Source organism: Triturus cristatus, chromosome 9, assembly GCF_964204655.1.
Source record: "Triturus cristatus chromosome 9, aTriCri1.1, whole genome shotgun sequence".
NCBI lineage: Eukaryota > Metazoa > Chordata > Amphibia > Caudata > Salamandridae > Triturus > Triturus cristatus.
In genome coordinates this window covers 510,017,240-510,039,449 of record NC_140592.1, presented here as the reverse complement: position 1 = coordinate 510,039,449, position 22,210 = coordinate 510,017,240, and the positions used below count along the sequence as shown (strand labels likewise).

Sequence of the window (22,210 nt, the reverse complement as noted above, 5' to 3'; positions counted from 1 at the left end):
TCATTTTTCAAATTTGATCCTATGTTTGCTTCTTTGCCTTCTTTTATTCTAGCAGTTTGAACGCAAATGTTCCTTGCATTTTAAACAAGTGTACCAATGCTCTAAGTGACCCGACTGCCTGTGAAATAGGTATCCTGAGTTTTCTTTGGCCCAGGTACCCTGCTGATCTGACGTGTGCCCTGAGGTCTAGTCCTGTCCCTTACGATTCTGCGGTCCAGAACGTGTTCTGTGAATTGGAGGGGCGCAGCAAGCGTAACCTCTAGTTTGACATAAAACTACTGTTTATGAAGTGGGTTCCAGACGTAAAGTGATGGTGGCAGTGTACTATTTTTAGCTGTCTCCTAAGACCACGCATCCAGTGTCTTTTCTGGAACTTCTTTCCTTACGGGGGGCTTAGATGTTGCATCTTGCTTACCATTGGTTGGCTTCGCCGTCACTCATGTACTTGCTTCTTGTTAGTCAGCTTCTTTAGGCTTTCTTCCTCTTGGTATGTTTGTTCCACCCTGGAGCATCGACGCATTACTGTGCCCTTCCATTGTTCAGATTTTCTGGCGCTACTTTTTTCTTTTTGTTTAAGCAAGTGCATGTATTTTTTGATCTGTATCCCTCACGTAATTGTCACCCCTGTGTTCCACTCCTAGTCCTTCCAGCCCACCCTCCCTCCATAGTCTGTGTGCTTCTTTCAGCCCCCCAACCCTCTGTCCATTTGCTCCCCTGGGACCTCCTGCCCACTCTCTCTGTGCTTGACCCCAGCCCTGCATACCTCGTTTCCATTGTCCTTCTGCTAGCTACAACCACTTCTGCCCACCCTCCATTGTCTTCTTGCCCCAGCCCCTCTAGTCCACCCTCCGGTGTCTGTCTGCTTGCCCTGCCCACCTACTTTCCATTTTCTCTCTGCTTGCCACAGTCCCTTTTGCCACCCTCCACTATCTGAATCTTGCCCCCTCCAGCCCACCCTCCATTGTTGGCCTGCTTGCCTTGCTATGGAAAGAATTGCTGGAGACTGGTGAATGAATAAGCGACCTTTGTTGAAATACCTACTCCACCCACGACGGGCAGCGACCGTCCGGTTCAGATCCCAGGTGCAATGGACTGTCAGCCCAAGGAACGTAGAAGCGTGGCGGACAACATTTGGGACATGCAACACGACAGTCATCCTAGCAGGTCGCAGGCTGAGGAAATCAACAAACGATGAAAATAGCTGAAGAGAAAAGCCAAAATATCAGGTGCCAAAGTGCGTCGGTTGGCGAGGTCAGCTTGTCGCCAAAATGTGATGAGAACTGCTGGAGGCAGGTGAGTGGATAAAAAAACCTTTATTCAAATACCAACTTCTCCCACAACGGGCAGCAACTGCCTGGTTTAGATCCCAGGAGCAACTGACTAGGTCAGATGGAATCTTCGCCTACCGTTCCCTGCCAGCATGGAAAACTTACAATATGAACAATGCAATAGCTTGAACATAAACAGGGCTTGAACATAAACATCATGCAGTGCGGCTTGGGGCCGAGCAACATAGAAGCGCGGGACACGCCATGAAGGCCATGCTGCTGAGAGCGAGCCACACCGCTATACTACACCTGTCCGCTCTCCGTTGTTCAGGTGGCAACCTCTGCCCCTCCTGCCCACCCTCCTGTCCCCGCCCCTCCTGGCCACCCTCTGTTGTCTGTGTTTCCACATCCTCTCATCTGTCCTTCAACCCGCGTCCTTCTCTGTTGCCCTCCCTCCCTCCATGTTGACTCTGCAGCACATGGCAATTGTTTTTAAAAGATCGCTATGCCACAACTAGGGCCAATGTGCTTTTAAGAAAACTAAAACACTCATAGTGCTTTTTTTTTTAGGTTGAGCATTCAAGACCTCTTGTATATACTTATATGTGTATGTACTTTGAGGGCTCTGGAAATCAGCCCTAGGACTTGTCTGCTTCCGCTTCTGGACTTTTTTCTGTTCAACTGCCTCTATTTAACTGTCTTGATGGAAAACGACCAGTAGAGGCCAGTAAAGTACCAGAATTGCTTTCTGCTGAGGGACTTTCTTTTTTTAATTTTTCTGGCAACTGCCTCTATTTAACTTTCTTGATAGAAAACGACCAGCAGAGGTCAGTAATATACCCAAATCACTAACATTCACTAGATTCCAGTCCATAGAAATTGTTTTCCACAAGCACCCGTAGACAGTAATATTTTTTTCAAATCTTGTATTTTCAGTGATCTGACCACCGAAGGCCCTGATTTTATATTAAAAATAGAGCTTTGGACTATACCATTTCGAAAGGCAATATTTCTCTTCATGTGTTACCATACCTGGCATGTCCTGCAGTTTGGTTCTTACTTTCCCTCCATGTTAAAGAACAGTAGATGTTTTAGCACCAAGGCTAATGTGCTGCATAGTTAAATACTTATAAGGTCCCAAAGACGAAACAAATTGCATTGCAAACGCTTGTTTTAATTAGTTTTAGCTATGATGCACAGCAGCTGTGCTGCTGGACATCTTGTCTACAAATCTTTGCCAGAGCTAATAGCTCTCTTAGGCAAGACCTATTAGCTTTGAAAATGCTTTTTGGATTATAGTACTGAAAAGGCCTTATTCTCTGGTTCGGAAAGGGTGTGGTGCCTACAGACCCCACTTGTATAAAGTTCCTCTTATAAGTGCCACACAGATCCATGGGCTGATATCTAGTGTGTTTTGATTGCTTGTGTGTGAAGAGAAGATTGACGCAAGTCTTAAAGTTGTTGCGAGCGTATGGTTGCCGAGACTTGTTGGATCCATTCAGGATTGCTGTCAGTTTTGCATGACAAATGATGTATCTTGGAGAAAATCCTCCCAAGGTGATGGGCATGTATTGCCTAAAGCTTAAGGGAGGAGATCTAGGTAATCAAGTATGAGAGGACTAGTATATGGCTGCCTTTATGAATTATATGAGGCCCCCATTAGCAGGGAATTTCTGATTATTCCTTCCTGGCCATTGCAATTTGGTTAATGGTAGTGGACTGAGGTAAATCACCAGATTCTGTTGGGAAAAAGTTACTAGGTAGGGCCCTGCTCCTTTTGTCTCTTCCTGAATGCTACTTCAGGAAGACTGAGGTCAACCACTCGCAGATATGAGACTTCATTTTGCTCATGTTGAGGTACTACTGTTTTGTACCAGCATTGATATTCCCTACTGTGAGAGCTACCTCCTTTTACAGAGACTGTTTTTCCAGTGCTTCCAGAAACTGAAATGTTCGAGGCATGGGTGCTGTAGATACACATGCTTTGCATACTCCTGCCATCTAGCGTTGTGTCTGGATGTTTGCAAGTTGTTTTTCTTCGAAGAAGTCTTTCCTAGTCACGAGGTAAGGTGACTCCTCCTTTCTGTGATAGTGCACATGGGCATCGACTCCATTGTTAGATTATTTTTTTCCACCAGTTGGGTTCTGACGTGTATCGCTGCACTCCGGTTCAAAACCGTTCTTCGGGCTCCCCTTGGTGCGCAGTAACCTACTGTCGATGGTATGGTTTTGCATGCGTTTCCCCACCTCTCCGGGTATCGTTTTGGTCAGGGAAATTTACTTTTCGATAGGAAAGCTTTGTGGATGGCCTAACCGCGTCAGTTCAGTTCTCCGTCGATGGATCGAACACCATTCAAATTCTGTCAGTGCCACGCAAAATATCCGCACACTGACTCGCACCAGGTGTGTAACTTGTGCTGGTCTCCGGAGCACAAAGGAGACTACGACGCTTGCAGATTGTTTCGGTCGAAGAAAACCCTTTGTGATCGTCTGGCTCGACGTCGAGAGATGCAGCATCAAAGCATTGAAGACATTCTGGATTTCGGTGAAGTCCGGTCAAGAAGATGTTGGGGGTATCAGCGGCAGAGGAGGAAGAGGCCTTCACCATGTTAGTCAGATTCAGAGCTCCAGGTAGACTTTCATGCCGAAGAACATCCGCAGGGACAAGGTGACGTGAGTACAGAAGACCCCTTGCCCCATCAACTGACTCAAAAAAACCCTAAGGCTTCCGCACCAATTTTGCCTTCTGGCCAAGGTCGGCACCAAGATGACGTTTCCGACACCTCGCCTTTCGGCTCGGCTACGAAACATCCAGTCAAGCCTTTAGGCTCGGGACCGAGTCGACACAAACCCTCTTGGGAACCAAAGCCCTCCGGTTCCAAGTTGAAATACGCCTCGTAGCCGAAATCCTCCACGCCGAAAACTAAACCGCCTTCATGGCCGAAATCTTCCTCACCCAAAGGCCAGGCCATATTGGCACCAAAAATGCAGAAAGATGTCCCTTTGAATCCAAATGAAGATATTGTTCCACCGAAAATGGATCCCAAACAGAAGAGGCTTTATATTAACCCAGGAACTGGTCATATTCATACCCAGCTGCCTCGTAAACACAAGCTTCCTGATGAGGATAATCATTACAAGATCCCTTAAAAAACAAAAACTGTTTGTACCAGCCCTCTTCAGCCACCACCAGCATCCCCTGCACCACCTTCTCCGACTTTACATCCTTTGCACATCATACCACAGGATTCTCCACAATCTCAGCATGACGGGGCTGATATTAATGAGGGGGACACACATTTACCAGTAGATCCATTGAAGGATTACACAATTGACCCTCCATTCAACAACGATCCAGACCTTTACCCAGCCAAGCCATCTTGACCTGATGACAATGCATCTTATCAGGAACTCATTGCCAGGGCTGCAGAATACTATGAGGTGGTACTACACAAACAATCCTTAGAAGAGGATTTTTTGTTCGAGACCTTAAGATCCATACACAGGTAGACACAAACACTCCCTATGCTTAAGGGTATGATGAGAAATATTAACAACATTTTTAAAGATCCTGTGCGTGCAAACATATTGACTCCTAGAGTCGTCAAAAATTATAAAGCTTCCCCAACAGATCCAATATTTAATAAAGCCCAGTTGCCACCAAACTCACTGGTAGTGTCCAATGCTCGCAAACAAGCTAATTCCCAAACCTCAGGGGGGACTCTTCTCCCCCAGACAAAGAATCTAAGCTAATAGATGCTTCTGGCAAACGCATAGCTGCTCAAGCTGCCAATCACTGGTGCATTGCAAACACACAGGGCCTTTTGGCCAGATATAACATGGCACACTGGGATGAAATGGAGCAATTGCTCCTATAGCTCTCAGATGAACATAAATCAAAATCTCAAGATTTGGTAAAAGAAGGAAAGTTAATTTCCAATTCATCAATAAGGTGTGCTCTAGATGCTACTGATACCGCAGCTAGAGAGCTCAAAACTAGCATCTTACTCAGTAGACATGCTTGGTTAAGGATTTCCGGGTTTAAGCCCGAAGTCCAACAATTTATTTTAAATACACCATTTGATAAACAGCTCTTTTGGCCTGAGGTCAATCAGGTGCTTGTGAAAAAGGACACTGAAGTCGCTAAGTCCATGGGAGTGCTCAAGTCTCCTTCAAACAGAGGCATCCTTTCGTGGCTCCATTTACCAAGCAGGGTTCAAAACCACACCCTCAGACCAGAGCACCTCTTCTTACAAAGGTAATAGCCAGTCTTCTTTCCCAAGAGGCATTTTTCGAGGAGGATATAGAGGAAACCACTCAAAAGCCAGGGGTAAGGGCACCACACCCCATAACCCGTTCCCCTAATAAGCAGTGGCTGCCCCACACTTCCTTCCGACTATACCACACCTGTTGGAGGAAGACTTCAACATTTTCTCCCCATTTGGCAATTTATAACAACTGACAAGTGGGTGGTCGGAATTATCCAACATGGTTATTGCCTGAAGCTTACCACCATTCCTCCAAACATTCCGCCTCGCTCTCACAAATTGTCTCCAAACGACTTGCAGTTGCTCGAGCAGGAAGTGCAATTTCGATTTTAAAGGAGTGATCGAACCAGTTCCAGTATAGTACCTGTACGGGGTTTACTCCCTCTATTTTCAGATTCTCAATAAGGACAGCTCCTTAAGACCTATTCTGGATCGCAGGGAGTTAAACCAATATATACTGTCAGCACTTTCACATGGTAACCCTTCAACAGGTACTTCCACTTTTGCAGAAGGGAGATTTTATGTCTAGTCTAGGCTCTAAAGATGCATATTTTCATGTTCCAATTCATCCGGCTCATTGCAAATACCTCAGATTTGTGATAGCTGGCAAATATTACCAATTCCAACTACTCCCATTTGGAGTGACTCCTCCCAGAGTATTTACCAAATGCCTGGCAGTAATCGCAGTCCATCTCAAAAGACAACAAATTCACGTCTTCCCCCTACCTAGACGACTGGCTCATCAAAGCTAGAACTTAACAAAACTGTCTGCGACACACTCAAACCACAATAGACCTACTTAATCAACTGGGCTATATAGTCAATGCACAGAAATCTCACCTTCATCCTTCACAGATGCAATCTTACCTAGGGGCCGCTCTAGACATCAAAACAATAGCCTCACCCAATGTAACCAAAATTCACAACATTCAATATATGGTACTACAGTTTCAATCCAACCAAACATTACCAGCCTGAGTGTTCATGCAACTGCTGGGAATGATGGCGTCTTGCATTGCAATTGTACCCCATGCAAGACTCCCTACGCGTCCTCTATAAGAGTGCATGCACGTCAGTGGAATCAGTCGCAGGGTCAATTAAACGATCTAGTGTTGGTAGAAGGCCGCACCCATCGCTCTCTGCAGTGGTGCAACCCACAAAATGTATAAAAAGGACGGCCTTTCATCAACCCTATTACACGGTTCGTGCTCACAGCAGACGCAGCTCTGACAGGTTGGGATGCCCATCTCCAAAACTACACAGTACAAGGCCTGTTGAGCAACAAACACAAAAGCCTCCACATCAACTAGCTAGAGCTTCTAGCAGTGTTTCTAGCGCTCAAAGCTTTTTGAACACGGGGCGGGGCACAAACTCCCCAACTGTCACGCCTCTCTCAAGCCATTTGAAATTGGGCAAACCATCACAGGATTTATCTTCTGGCAGAACACCTTCCAGGTGTAAACAATCAGATTGCCGACCTCAGCAGAAAAGGGCAGCAAAATCACAAGTGGGAACTTCACCCCCAAGTTCTCCTTCCATACTTTGAACAATGGGGATTCCCACAAATAGACTTGTTCCCACAGTCGACAACGCAAAATACCCAAACTTCAGCTCCAGGTTCCCACACCCACTCTCAAAGGGCAATGCCCTGTGGATGAACTAATCAATGTTATTTTCCTCTCCCACTCATTCCGTGTCTGGTTCGGAAGCTCAGGCAAACATCCCTCACACTAATTATGGTATCTCCCACATGGGCCCGTCGACCATGGTACACCACCCTGTTTGATCTGTCAGTAGTTCCACATCAAAAGCTGCATCTCGCCTCCAGGCTCCTCATGCAGAACCATGGAGAATTCAGACAGCCAAATCCCAGGGAACTAAACTTAACGATCTGGCTCCTGAAGTCATAGTTTGGTTATTTAAATCTACTACCAGACTGCATGACTATTCTAAAAGAAGCAAGCAAGCTTACCTCCAGAGCTTGTTATGCAGCAAAGTGGAAAATATTGTCTACTGTAATAACAAAATCAATCCTCTGGATGCATCTATGCAAGATGTTACCTGTTACACTTACAGAAAACTGGATTGGCTTTTACATCTATCCGTTTGCACCTTGTAGAGGTAGCTGCGTATTTGAAGAACAGGCAGCATTTATCACTATTTAAAGTTTCAGTGATCAAAGCCTTCATGGAAGGCTTGAAAAGGGAAATCCACCAAGAATTCCCCCAGCGCCAGTATGGAATCTTAACATTGTCCTTACAAGGCTTATGAGCCCACCTTTGGAACCATTGCACAATTGCCCTTTTCAGTTTCTTTCATGTAAAGTTGCTTTGCTCATTGCAATCACTTCATTAAGGAGAGTTGGTGAGCTACTGACATTAACCCGTTCGCTGCTTCTGTCGGCCATCGGCCGTCGCGAGCACAACCTGGCTAATGCTGCGCACGTCCGTTGGCTGACACGGCCCTGCCCACTCTTTAAAACCGCCGCTACGCGGCGGAATTTCCACCAAAGTAAAGGGGTTAACCTTGGAAGAACCCTTCTTTCTGCTCCACAGAAACAGGGTAGCTCTTCGCATCAACCCTAAATTCCTTCCCAAAGTGGTTACTGCTTTTCATATAAACCAATCAGTTGAGTTACCGGTGGTTTTTCCTCAACCTGATTATGTAGCAGGATGGGCTCTTCACATGCTTGATGTCAAAAGAGCTTTATTGTACTACATAGATAGGATCAAAGATTTTCGCAAAACAACTGTTTGTCGCCTTTGCTCCACCTCACAAAGGCAGTCCCATCTCTAAATCTGGCATTTCAAGATGGATTGTTTAATGCATTGAAACATGCTATGCAAAAGCTAAAAGAACTTTATCCATACCCCCTAGAGCGCATTCCATTCGCAAAATAGGGACTACTATGGCCTTTTTTAGGTCTCGCCTGAGCCAGCGCTTTAGCGCTGCTCTGGCGAGAGATTTAGTAAGCGGGTTTTGGAAGTGCAAACTAGTGGCTTTTTTCAGGCCTCCAGCTACAGTGCAGATGCGCCGGGCGCGCGCACCATTTGTCAGCCTGCGTGATCACTTTCACGGCCGCTTTGATGTTCTCAGTGAGCCGCGCGGCCACTGAGCATCAAAACGGCCACGAAAGTGCACACCCTTTGCCAGCCTGCATGCCTGTCTCCGCCTTAATGCGCGCGACGTGCCCTACCCCCTCCCTTATCCCACTTCCTGCGCGGTTTCCTGTTCTCATTGCCATTTGAGCAGCGAGTTGCCCTTGCTGTTTTATAGGGATTCACCCTCGCATGTCTGTCATTCATGAGCGGCAGGATTAAATAACTTTCTGTTTAGTTTTATTTCAGAAGCGTAACCACTGCAGGCAGCTTACTAAATTCAGTAAAGTCCGCCACGTGAGAGAGGAGTACATTTTAAATAGTATTTTTATATTGGTGTGAGGCAGAACACGGACAGTGATGCAGAAGACTAAAACGATAATGATGAGGGCAAACGCATTAAGTAGTGCAGGTGGAAAAAATAAAAGATTATCTCAGCCAGCGTGTTTACTTTTGAGAATGTGATGGTGTCCAGATTCGCTAAAAAAAAACCTCTGAACTTTCAGCACCAATGCAGCGCAACCCAATGTCGACCAGGTGTTTAAAATAATATTATATTACTAGATATATTAATAATAATAAACATTTTGGTGGTATGCCATGCCGCACATGTCTTGACTTGTAATGTGATTGCAGTGTTGACCGTAAGAACACTATTTACAGGACTGTTTAGGGAATCGCTTGGAGCAAATGTCAACACGGCGCCCGGTTCAATTTTTTTATTCATTAACGTACTCGGGCGCCGCTCTCTCTACCACGGAGCCCGGTTTCATGGTATTTTTTTTCAATTGACTGCAGTCTGTGGTGTAGCCCGGGTGCTCATTATTACTGTCCCAACGCAGCCTTACACTTGACGTGACCTCTTTGAAAACCTCCTGGTTTCCCTGTGCTATATACTACTTTCCTTCTTCTACGCCAAGTGACAGCATGAATAACCACTTATATGGTCCCAAAGGCGAGACCTATTGGCTATGCCAATGCTTGTTGGTATAATTCCTCTGGCTGACATATGTAAAGCAGCTACATGGTCTACACCTCGCACATTTTACCAAGCACCATTGTATAGAGGTGTTAGCACACCAGATAGCTAATGTAGGCCAAGCAGTACTTAAAACACTGTTTCAAACAACTGCAACATCTACAGGTTAGCCACTGCTTTGAGTGTATACTGCTTTGTAGTCTATGCAAAGCATGTGCATCTACAACTCATATGCCTCGAACAGATTGTTACTTACCCAGTAAGCATCTGTTCTTGGCATGTAGAGCTGTAGATTCAATGCGCCCACCTGGGCACCTATAGTTGCAGTTATGGATTATACATTCATACGCATGGATATCTCTATAATACACTTACTTGCTCCATTCTCACCCTCTTATGGGAAAACAATCTAACAATGGAGTTGATGCCCCTGTGCACTATAATCGAAAGGAGCAGTCCCCTTACCTTGTTAGGAACGAGTTATTTGAAGAAAAATAACTTGCAAACATAGACCCAACACTAGAGGGCATGAGTATGCAAAGCATGTGAATCTACAGCTCTACATGCCAAGAACAAGGGCTTACTGGGTAAGTAACATAATTATTGTAAAGGACCGCCTCAAATCGACTCATGAACTTTGGACAGTGATCAATATCCCTTGTAAGGCAACTCAGTGTAAAGGTAGAACCCAAACCATCCCACTTTGTTCCAGTTCTAAGTTTGTCTTGACAAAGTAAGTGAGTGCTTCGCAGAGTACTTGAACTGTTCCAGGGGTCCGCAGCTAGTGTGTTTTTGAACGTTCTCTCCAGAGGTGAGTGGACATCACCTGAAGTGTGCTTTACTGCTGTGGGTCTGCCGAGCGTTGGAGGAGAAGCTCAGCTATGTTTCTGGAGTATAATACCACCAGAAGAGCTATCTGGAGCGTAAATGAGGTTGACCTGAGCTACGAGGTGTCACATGGTCTCCCCCCCCCCCCCCACCATGGCCTATACAGCCAACTATGTGAAGCATCATCAACCACAAGTGACAGCTTGCTGCCTAGCTTCGTAGCTGCCCTCAGGATGATGTGAGTTCTGACAGGCCGTACAACAACACCGCAGTAGAAGACCCCCACTGGGCTGGAGCCCACAACTGCCGAAGACAAGTGATGGCTGTATGCTGTAGAGGCCTGTCATACTTCTCTGCATCCAGTGTCAAGTCCCCATGGACAGGGCTGATGTCCATGGGGTGACAGACAGACAGACAGACAGAGGGAGGGAGGGTGACCGAGGGAGGGAGACAGACAGAGGGAGACAGAAGGAGAGATAGAGGGAGGGAGACAGAGAGAGTGAGTGAGACAGGGGGAGGGAGACCAGGAGAGGGGGAGAGGGAGACAGGGAGAGGGAGAGAGGGAGACAGGGAGAGGGAGACAGGGAGAGGGAGACAGGGAGAGGGAGACCAGGAGAGGGAGACCGGGAGAGGGAGACCGGGAGAGGGAGACCGGGAGAGGGAGACCGGGAGAGGGAGACCGGGAGAGGGAGACCGGGAGAGGGAGACCGGGAGAGGGAGACCGGGAGAGGGAGACCGGGAGAGGGAGACCGGGAGAGGGAGACCGGGAGAGGGAGACCGGGAGAGGGAGACCGGGAGAGGGAGACCGGGAGAGGGAGACAGGGAGAGGGAGACAGGGAGAGGGAGACAGGGAGACAGGGAAACAGGGGGAGGGAGACAGGGGGAGGGAGACAGGGGGAGGGAGACAGGGGGAGGGAGACAGGGAGACGGGGGGAGGGAGACGGGGGGAGGGAGACGGGGGGGAGGGAGACGGGGGGGAGGGAGACGGGGGGGAGGGAGACGGGGGGGAGGGAGACGGGGGGGAGGGAGACGGGGGGGAGGGAGACGGGGGGGAGGGAGACGGGGGGAGGGAGACGGGGGGAGGGAGACGGGGGGGAGGGAGACGGGGGGGAGGGAGACGGGGGGAGGGAGACGGGGGGGAGGGAGACGGGGGGGAGGGAGACGGGGGGAGGGAGAGGGGGGGGAGGGAGACGGGGGGGGAGGGAGACAGGGGAGGGAGACAGGGGAGGGAGACGGAGGGGAGGGAGACGGGGGGGAGGGAGAGGGGGGGGAGGGAGAGGGGGGAGGGAGGGAGACAGACGGACGGAGGGAGACAGACGGACGGAGGGAGGGAGACGGAGGGAGGGAGACGGAGGGAGGGAGAGGGAGGGAGGGGGAGGGAGGGAGGGAGGGAGACAGACAGACAGGGGGAGGGAGACAGACAGACAGGGGGAGGGAGACAGACAGACAGGGGGAGGGAGACAGACAGACAGGGGGAGGGAGACAGACAGGGGGGGAGGGAGACAGACAGGGAGGGAGGGAGACAGACAGAGGGAGGGAGGGAGACAGACAGAGACAGACAGAGACTGAGACAGAGGCAGGGAGACAGACAGAGACTGAGACAGAGGCAGGGAGACAGACAGAGACTGAGACAGAGGCAGGGAGACAGAGACTGAGACAGAGGCAGGGAGACAGACAGAGACTGAGACAGAGACTGAGACAGAGGCAGGGAGACAGACAGAGGCAGGGAGACAGACAGAGGCAGGGAGACAGACAGAGGCAGGGAGACAGACAGAGGCAGGGAGACAGACAGAGGCAGGGAGACAGACAGAGGCAGGGAGACAGACAGAGGCAGGGAGACAGACAGAGGCAGGGAGACAGACAGAGGCAGGGAGACAGACAGAGGCAGGGAGACAGACAGAGGCAGGGAGACAGACAGAGGCTGAGACAGAGGCAGGGAGACAGACAGAGACTGAGACAGAGGCAGGGAGACAGACAGAGACTGAGACAGAGGCAGGGAGACAGAGGCAGGGAGACAGACAGAGGCAGGGAGACAGACAGAGGCAGGGAGAGACAGAGGCAGGGAGAGACAGAGGCAGGGAGAGACAGAGGCAAGGAGAGACAGAGGCAAGGAGAGACAGGGGCAAGGAGAGACAGGGGCAAGGAGAGACAGGGGCAAGGAGAGACAGAGGCAAGGAGAGACAGAGGCAAGGAGAGACAGAGGCAAGGAGAGACAGAGGCAAGGAGAGACAGAGGCAAGGAGAGACAGAGGCAAGGAGAGACAGAGGCAAGGAGAGACAGAGGCAAGGAGAGACAGAGGCAAGGAGAGACAGAGGCAAGGAGAGACAGAGGCAAGGAGAGACAGAGGCAAGGAGAGACAGAGGCAAGGAGAGACAGAGGCAAGGAGAGACAGAGGCAAGGAGAGACAGAGGCAAGGAGAGACAGAGGCAAGGAGAGACAGACAAAGAGAGAGGGAGAGACGGAGGCAAGGAGAGACAGACAAAGAGAGAGGGAGAGGGGGAGGCAAGGAGAGACAGACAAAGGGAGAGGGGGAGACCAGGAGAGACAGACAAAGAGAGAGGGAGAGGGGGAGACAAGGAGAGACAGACAAAGAGAGAGGGAGAGGGGGAGACAAGGAGAGACAGACAAAGAGAGAGGGAGAGGGGGAGACAGCGAGAGACAGACAAAGAGAGAGGGAGAGGGGGAGACAGCGGGAGAGGGAGACAAAGAGAGAGAGGGGGAGACAGCGGGAGAGGGAGACAAAGAGAGAGAGGGGGAGAGGGAGGGAGGGGGAGAGGGAGGGAGAGAGAGGGGAGAGGGAGGGAGAGAGGGAGAGAGGGGGAGAGGGAGAGAGGGGGAGAGGGAGAGAGGGGGAGAGGGAGAGAGGGGGGGAGGGAGGGAGGGGGATACAGAGGGAGGGGGGAGACGGAGGGAAGGAGAGGGAGGGGGAGACGGAGGGAGGGGGAGACGGAGGGAGGGGGAGACGAAGGGAGGGAGAGGGAGGGGGAGACGCAGGGAGGGAGAGGGAGGGGGAGACGCAGGGGGGCAGAGAGACAGAGGAGCAGGGAGACAGAGGGGCAGAGAGAAAGATGTGTGTATGCCGGGTCTGGTGGCCTAGTGGATGAAGGCGTCTGCTGCAGGGGCCTGTGTTCAACCTCATGGTCAGTTATTTTTTTTGCTCTAGCTCTGCCCCCTCCCCCACTGACCCCGCCCCCATCGGTGGGCCCTTGGCCACAAACCACACTGTAAATTTGGCCCCGAAAGAAAGTTTGTGAGTACCCATGATGTAAGGCTTCTCTAGAGGCCCGTAGTTGTGTTTTTTAATACACTGTAGTTTTTGTTGTGGATTTGTGTATAGCATTTAGTTTTTCTGTGATTTTAAAGTATTTATTGTTTTTAATAAAACAAGCACTGTGCTGGGCAATTCATTAGCGTCTCTGTTGTTGGATGCTTGAGTAATGTCTCTACACGCCACACTCCCTCCACTTGGTCGAGTTTGCAGAGCCATTGCCGGAGGGACCCCACAATACCAGAGGCAAACAGGTTTATTCACCACGGTTGTGGCATAGTAGCCATTGCTTGCCCTGTGCCCCCCTTGAATTAGGTCTGACCACGTTTGGCATGCTTCTTAATTTTATCATTGAAAGGTAAACCGTAGAAGGCCTTCACTGAATGAGGCTTGCTGGCCTCTGGCCAGGTTTTAAGAGCATTGACTTGGCCGGCATTGCAGAAGCAAAATTCAATACATTCAAGACAGTTTTAGCAAAGGTTCTCAAGTGGAACCTAAGTTGTTTGATCTGCCATTACTAGCACGGATCCATTTTGGGAGGCAGGGAACAACCCTGAAAATTGTACGTTCGAAGCTGGCACGTTAATCTATAGGAGCTCTGCAACCATGTGGATGCAAGACAACCGTGCAGCATCACTCCTCCTCTACTGTGAAGGCCGCAGCAATCACACGAAAGGCTGTCCAACACTCCCCTCTGATGCCAAGTCAACCTACTTTCTCCACGAAGTACAGCCTATGCCATTAGGCCTGACTTCTAAATTAAATTGCTTCTTCATTGATTGCACGTGCGGTTGTGTGTATGGCTGGATCAATGAATGTGAGATTGATTCAGGGGTTGGATGAATGACTATATGATTGATTGCATTGATGAATGAGTGAATGAATGAGTTATTGGCTAGATCAGTGTTTAAGCACATAAATAAAAAAAGGGGAAAGGGCAACAGGTGAGATAAGGACTGCAGGGGGACAAGAATTGAGTGGTTAGAGAGGAAGGGATAGTGCAGAGTATCACCTAGAACAGTCCAGCGTGCAACACAAGTATGCGTAATTGTGCAAGCCCACCATTGTTGGCTGATTTACGAACCTAGGTTGTTCATACGAGCTGTGTACCCCTTGCTGGCATTTGGCTAGAACAGGATTCACTTACTACAACTTCAGCTGTGCTGGTGTTTTCCGTACTTGCTTATGTCTGTGTATTTGCAGATCTCCCTAGCACCCATTCACAGCAGTGTGGCTTGATATGTACATCTGGAACGCACAGAGGGAGTCATAGTTTAGGCATGTTCAATTATAGGTGAGGAGCGCGAACCAGTAGTGACTGCAGCGTGTGAAGAGCGAGCAGCAGGGGCCTGGCCAGACACAAGGTGCCCATGTGCATGAGGTGGTATTCCTAACTTTTGTCTCTGTAGCATCAGTCCTGCTGCTTCTCACATATAGGAGACATCACTAGCCATGGGGACAGCCTAGTTCATACATGAGAATTCCTGTATTATACTGTATGTCCCTATTCCCTGTATGTCTGAGCTGGTGTCTGGAATTCTGAGAGGGAACCATGTCCTGGAAGGTTCATGTGTGGCCTGTGGTGGTAGTTAGAAGAGTCAAAGCTCCCAATATTTAACATTTGGACTGAGAGATTATAACCTTATGTAAGACTAGGTTCATGTCAATATCGATACCTTATTCGTCTTACAACAGGGTGTTACTCTCACAATCCAGTGTGCTTTGCCAACAAGCAAAGCAAAACCCTGTGTCCTCTTTCCCATTTGCTGCAGAAAATACTCTCATAGTTGAGGGTAGGAAAGAGCTAGGGTGTTACAATAGGATAAAGTCAACTTTATGGTGACTCAGATGTCCTAAATCTGTAGGCTGTGCCCCATTATCCGTGTTCTGCTGCTGACTCCTCAACCAGTCACCAAAACATGGATACGTACACAGGGAAGAGACTGGGTCGCCTATGAAATATTCGTGCGTGATGCTGCCACTAAAAGGCCCAGAATACATTTTTTCAAGCCCAGCTAGCAGGTGGGCTATGCAAAAAGATGACCATGAAATAAAGCCTAGGGGGCTAAGATTAACCGTTACCATAAAAGTAACTTTATCCCTTGTGAATGTGCGGAGCCTTTTCAATGTAAACTGGTGCGGTTCTACGTCACAGTTGCCTTCTTTGTCATGCAGTTAGTGTACTTTTCTTTTTTATTTTTGCTTTAATCAATGAACCAGTAAGTCAGGCTTGCAAAGAAAAAGTTGTGCTCACCATTCAAGGTGAAATGCTCTTTTTGTTTACACATGGCAGCCCTTCCTCGACTACATGTGGGAAAACAAGAAGGATTGCACCCCCGCTATAAAGAGCAATGGGTTTATTGGAAACCTGCTACTGGCGGCAGCTCAGCTGGAGTTATCGACATGTTTTACTCAATATTTCCATTGTTAGAGAGAGAAGGTGCTCCGAATTAGTCTATTCCAAATGATTTTCGATTCATTATCTTCAGATAGCGGAGACCTTAGAAGGAGAGAGATAAGTGGTAGGTACTGTAACGTTCAATAATTCTACCGATTCAGTGTTTTGAAGTACACTAATGGTATTTTACGAACCTGCAGAAAATGCAATACAATATGTTGAATCATGAGCAGATGCAGAAGGGGTTAAAGGTCAGGGGCAACCGACTAGTAGCATAATCGTCATGCTTAATCCAAGGCCATTCAAGGTGTTGGCTGGGGTGAACAGGCGAGGGTGCGAGATACCTCTGATGTTTATCAAGTGCTGTTAGTGCTCAACATCTTTCTTGATGCTAGTGATTTTAGCCCCTCCCCTTCTGATTGACTCCTTTGGCCTTTTTGTGCTAGGTGCCACCTTTGATGTCGCAATGAGGTTCCTGTACGAGTGCCCGTGGCGTCGCCTGCAGGAGCTGAGAGATCTGATCCCCAACATACCATTCCAGATGCTGCTCAGAGGAGCCAATGCCGTTGGATACACCAACTACCCGGACAACGCAGTCTTCAAGTGAGTGCGCTGCGCTTCATGCGGAGATTGTCCTTCGTGCGCAGGTGGACCGAACAAGCAGTTATTAAATTCAATGCCCAGTTTATGCAGAATGAGATTGTTGCCGGAAGGTTCCTGGTATATTGTATGGTCATTGATATTTCCTGCTTTGGGGCAAAGCGTGTTTTTTCTTCACTTTTCTTTTTCTGTGTTGTCACTGGTACTATGCAACCTAAATGAGAGGGGGCTTCGTAGATTAGCACCTTTGACTACTTAAGGTTTCCTTGCGACACTCTTTGCTCATAACCTTGTCAAAGTCGTCAAAAGATGCACTGAGACCTCGTGGTGTTATCTGCAAGCCTGAGAAACTAATGATCAATGCACTCTTACTCATTGTCTTATTATAGGACATCTACAATACCCACGTGGGGACCATCTTTACTATGTGTTTATTCGATGTAGTGCAAGAGAACTTCTGCAGCTTTAGGTGAAGTGTGTGGACAGTTTTTACCTGCACCACATACTGTGGTGGGGGATTAGTTTGTATATTAGCACGCTCAATGTAGGCCGCATTCAGGAGTGTAACTGAAGGCGATAGTGATTTTTTGTTGTTGTTGTTGCAGATTTTATTTTTAAATGTACATACATGGCCAAGTACCTTAGATTCACTGTTCTGGCCAGGTCTAGTGGGCCTCTGAGGCCAAACCCCTTCTCGGGGATTAGAAGCGAGCGGAGCAGGCCACAGAGTCTACCGAGGTCAAGGCCTCCTTGGTGGGATGGATTTGCCGAGATGTGGTCTCTCTGGTGCAGCTGGTAGCAAACGACACTCGAAAGGAGCATAAAATGGGCAGCGGTGTCGCTGGATGTAGTTTGTCATGAAGGGTCACACGATTATGGAAGGACCTCCGACCCCTTGTTCTTTAGTCAGTTATTGAGTATTGAGACCATAAACCACAACTCCAACCAACTACTCCAGCGGGAAGAAAACTCCTGATTGGCATGTCGGCTCTCTGCATAGCTTTTTGGGGAGTACGGTTATAGACTATTTTAAATGGTGTGAAAAACCGCCCTGCCAAAGAGTAAATTATTCACCTCCAGCTATCGTTCATCGGTTTCCAAAATAGTTCACCTCCTGTCCCACAGCCCTTCCTTTCGCCTTTTATGACACACTACGGGTGTGCCGCCTTGTTGTTTAACCTCAAAAAGCAAACTAGGAAGTCGTTAAAGTAGAGCTTTTAGACCCTCAATCGCACCCAGGGGTTATTTGCTATTGCCTTGTCCTTTGGTGCCTTGGGTTTTAAGAGGCTTTGTGTATGAATGTTTGCCCATCACTTGAAGTTGCATTGATCGGATGTCTCTCTCTGGGAATGTGTCACGCAAGCAATTAGACTCGGTGTAATGGTTGTTTTGGGACTTTGTGGAGCTTGCTTTGAGTGTGTGTGTAATGCTTACAGTATGAACCTGATGCATATTTTGATATTGACATTTACTCACTGTATGACTCTCAGCGAGTAAATGTTTCTAACTCTTATCCTATGATTGCTTGTTTGCCACCTGATATTGAAATGTTTATTTGAGGTTCTTGGTGGTACAGTAAGTTTGCAGCAGTTGAAACGTAACTGTTTATATAGGGTGTTCTGTTATTTGAGATCTGTATACTCACAGCCTTTTCTTAGTATGGCATCACAAGTCTTATTTGAGGGGGTGATTTTCAAGGCGGTTCGAGGTTTCCAACACAGACTGTGTCTGTCTGATTGTGTGATATGTTGTAGTATGGCTTGGTAAAGGGGTCATGAGATGACAAAGAAGTTATACATTTTCCGTTTCCCCTCGTTGTCCAGGTTCTGCGAAGTGGCCAAGGAGAATGGCATGGACATCTTCCGTGTCTTCGACTCTTTGAACTACCTGCCAAATATGATCTTGGGAATGGAAGCGGCTGGGAAGGCCGGAGGCGTGGTGGAAGCTGCAATCTCCTACACTGGTGACGTGGCAGACCCCACCCGTACCAAGTACTCTCTGGATTATTACATTAAACTCGCAGACGAACTGATGAAGGCAGGAACTCACATACTGTGCATCAAGGTATTCAGATGGTCCTCCATTTGCTTATGTGTCACCTTCTGTTTTGTCAGTTTGCAATTACATTTAAGGAATATAATTGCCCACTCTCCTGTTAATCATATGCAAATGACAAAAGATTATGATATTCTTGAGTCATGTATTACTTTATAAAAATAACTTAATCTGTTTGATTTCTTACAATTAACATATGGTAAAGGTGAGCGATGGAATTGTCATGAAAAAAGTAGAATACTAGAGAGAAAAGAGCTGTGTGAATCAAGATTAAAAAATGCTGCACTTCCCTTTACTTTTGCAGGACATGGCAGGCCTGCTGAAGCCCAAGTCCTCCGACATGCTGATCCGTGCACTGCGAGACCGCTTTCCTGACGTGCCAATCCATGTGCACACCCACGACACGGCTGGAGCTGGTGTGGCCTCCATGCTGGCCTGCGCTGCTGCGGGAGCGGACATAGTAGACGTGGCCGTGGACTCCATGTCTGGCATGACCTCCCAGCCAAGCATGGGGGCCATGGTGGCCTGTGCCAAGGGCACGGACATGGACACAGGTACTAGACCCTCTTCGGCCATTTGTCACTCACTTTTTTCTGATTTAGCAGTTTGTTATTCACTATTTATTTGATTTTATTTGAAGTTTTATATAGCGCTGGTTAGACCCGGAGGTATCAGAGCGCTTTACAAGAATATCAGTGAGTTACAGGTTACATAATTGCATAGCCAAGTATAGACATAGGAGAAAAAAACATGAGATTACACAATGATATGAGTTATTAGCGCGTACACACGTCTTATGGGAAGTGAAAGGTAGAGGGGGAATGGTCAAACGGGTAAGGAATGCAGGTAGGAAACACAACTACCATCCACAAATCAATGAACATAAAAAGGTTTTAGTAAGTCATTAAGAACCCTGTGGCAAAGTCAGATATCTCGTTCAGGACTTTGCATTCAGAATGTAGAACGTTTTTGTCTTCAATAGTACTAGTGTTGAGAGGAGAAGGTGCTTAAAGTGATTCTGTATCTTTGTGAGGGTAAGGGAGAATGTGGAGACCACAAGCGGGTGCAGAAAGAAATAATGAGGTGGGGAATAGGGTCAGTGTGTGAAAGGGATAGTGAAAGTAAAGAAGCACGTAGATGAAATGTTGAGAGAGAAGGGGGCTGACTGATGAAGAAATTGGTGATTATTTAGAAGGATAATTTGATCAAGTTTATGTTAATGAGAGTGAACCCAAAGCTAGCTACTGGTCATCACACTATGTGATGAGAAGAGATCTTTAATCAGGTGGTCTTCATTTTGTGCTTAATTGATTCTTCTCATGACCTTGGCCGAGTCAGTCAGTATTGTAATGAGCAGTGCCTACTGTTGAGGTTTCTCTACAGAGTATAGCTAGAAAACTACTCCCAGCTGTACGCCATCTATTTAAAGAATACAGATCTTCTTTGAATGCCATCTTTTCCCGATCTTTACCATCTTTGAGGGACTTCCTCTGATCAGAAGCTAGGCTTCTTGGGTAATACAATTCTTCTAGACATCTGGATAATGTACTTCATAGACTTCTACTCCATTATGGCATCACTCTGTCTGAAAGAGATCACATTCTGGGCAAGTCTTGCCATCTTACTTTCATAGATAAATGGTGATCAGAGTCGTCTAAAGCAGAAGAAAAGCAGAAAAATGAAGTGGGTAGAGATGAGAAATGTAGGTTGGGTTTGATAGAGCTAGAAACTGAACTTGCATGGGCATAGAGATAAGAGTAGGTGAAGAGCGGACCATAGTGTGAAAGCTGAAGTTTAGAGAAGCATTTGGGAAATTAAGAAAGAAAATTCTGGAGTGGTGGTTGGTGACACAAAAATGGGTGAGAGGGCACTATATAAGCATAATTTAAAAAAAACATTTTACAAAGAAAAAATAAAAGTTTATCTTACCTTAGCCTGCAGCACTTCCTCAATGTCCTACAGTCCCTGGTTTCAGAATCTTACGAGCACGAGGTCCCACTGCCAACTGCCTTATCCAATCCAGACATTGTTCTCATTCTGTTAACAATGTTAAGCAGCATGACTGAAGGTTCTGGATTGACTGGAGTGGGCTGGCTCAGTGCTCCTAAAGGCACTGGAGGCATGTGCCTGCTCTTCACCCAGCCGTCTTAGACAGTTGAGTTGGAGAGATTTTAATTGTTTGTCGGGCTGGCCACAGCAAGCTAGTCGGCCAAACCGGCAGGCGCACTTGAAACTGAAGTGGCCACTCCTCACTGCTTCCAATCAGCAGCAATGACGCAGAGGCCCTTCCTCGCTCTCACACTCCATTCAGTTTGCAGACAGTAAGAAATATAATGGTAATAAAATCATTTTTATTACCATTTTATTTGTTATGCTTTCTGTGCACCAGTTGGGGGGGGGGGGGGGCATGCTCCTTTGCTCCTATGGAGGAACAGCCGCTGAAAATCAGAACTTCCATAGAGTAAAATAAGAGGGACCCAACATCCATCCGTTCTTGGCAGAATGGAACAAGTGGAGGATGCGGAGCAACTAGGAAATGTCTGTGTGAGGGTGATGATGCAGAGAAAGTGGACCTCAAGAGTGTTTTCCACAGGAACTTGGCCAGTGGCTGAGAGAAAAGGTTAACAAAAGGTGAACATGAAAAGCTAGTGAGGAAAACTGAATAAACTTCAAAGGTGGTTGAAAAAAGTCCACTGTCAGGGTGAGGGAGGTATGATTAAGTATAGGCGTGGCCTTTGAGTTGGTTCTGAATCTTTTCCTGTATATGAGACACACACACACACACACACATATATATATATATATATATATATATATATATATATATATATATCAATATCACTCAGTGGCGGTCGCCTCTGGATAGTTATAGTTGGGATCGTGTTTCCATAGGAAATGCAGATTTTGTGTTGCTAATAACTTTGGTGCTGTTTGATGAATCTCTGTGAAACTTTCCCCAAAAAAGTGCTTTTTTTCCCTAGTTTGCACATGGAAAGTTTTGAAGTGATCCGTCAAGCGGGGGCCGAGGAAAAGGGGGTTGGGGGGAGTCTCAAAACATGTTATACCCAATCATTTTCCCATATGAACTTTAGACACGGCTATAGCCTAAACCACTGAATAGATTTACACCACATTTGGCAGAAAACTAGATCTAGGTCCAAAAAGAATGCTTTTTGTGCTTTGGTGTAAATCCATTTAGTAGTGTTTGAGTAATTAATGAAAAATAAACTTTGTATTCATAGGGACTCTGAGGCTCTGCGGATCCCAACAGATCTCAAAGTGAGATCTGATTGGCTGCCACCACCTCAACCAGGAAGTCCTAAAAAAGACACAAGGGGCAGAGTAGGAATACCCTGACCTCCAAGGTCTGGTGGTGGGGTCCCGCCTGGGCTCAAAAATGTTTCTATGAATCTGCTGCAAAATGTAATTTAAAAAGTGTGTTTCCTGT

General features: G+C 47.4%; 1 protein-coding gene across 4 annotated transcripts in view; it reads left to right on the top strand.

Moving 5' to 3' along the window:
- Positions 1–22,210, top strand: part of PC (pyruvate carboxylase) — a 2,056,240-nt gene that overhangs the window by 1,948,026 nt on the left and 86,004 nt on the right. For all 4 annotated transcript variants that reach the window (XM_085625491.1, XM_085625492.1, XM_085625493.1 and 1 more), the window contains 3 exons: positions 16,554–16,710; positions 18,531–18,771; positions 19,067–19,316. In XM_085625491.1, the coding sequence (XP_085481617.1) occupies positions 16,554–16,710; positions 18,531–18,771; positions 19,067–19,316 (648 nt within the window). The remainder of the gene's footprint in view (positions 1–16,553; positions 16,711–18,530; positions 18,772–19,066; positions 19,317–22,210) is intronic.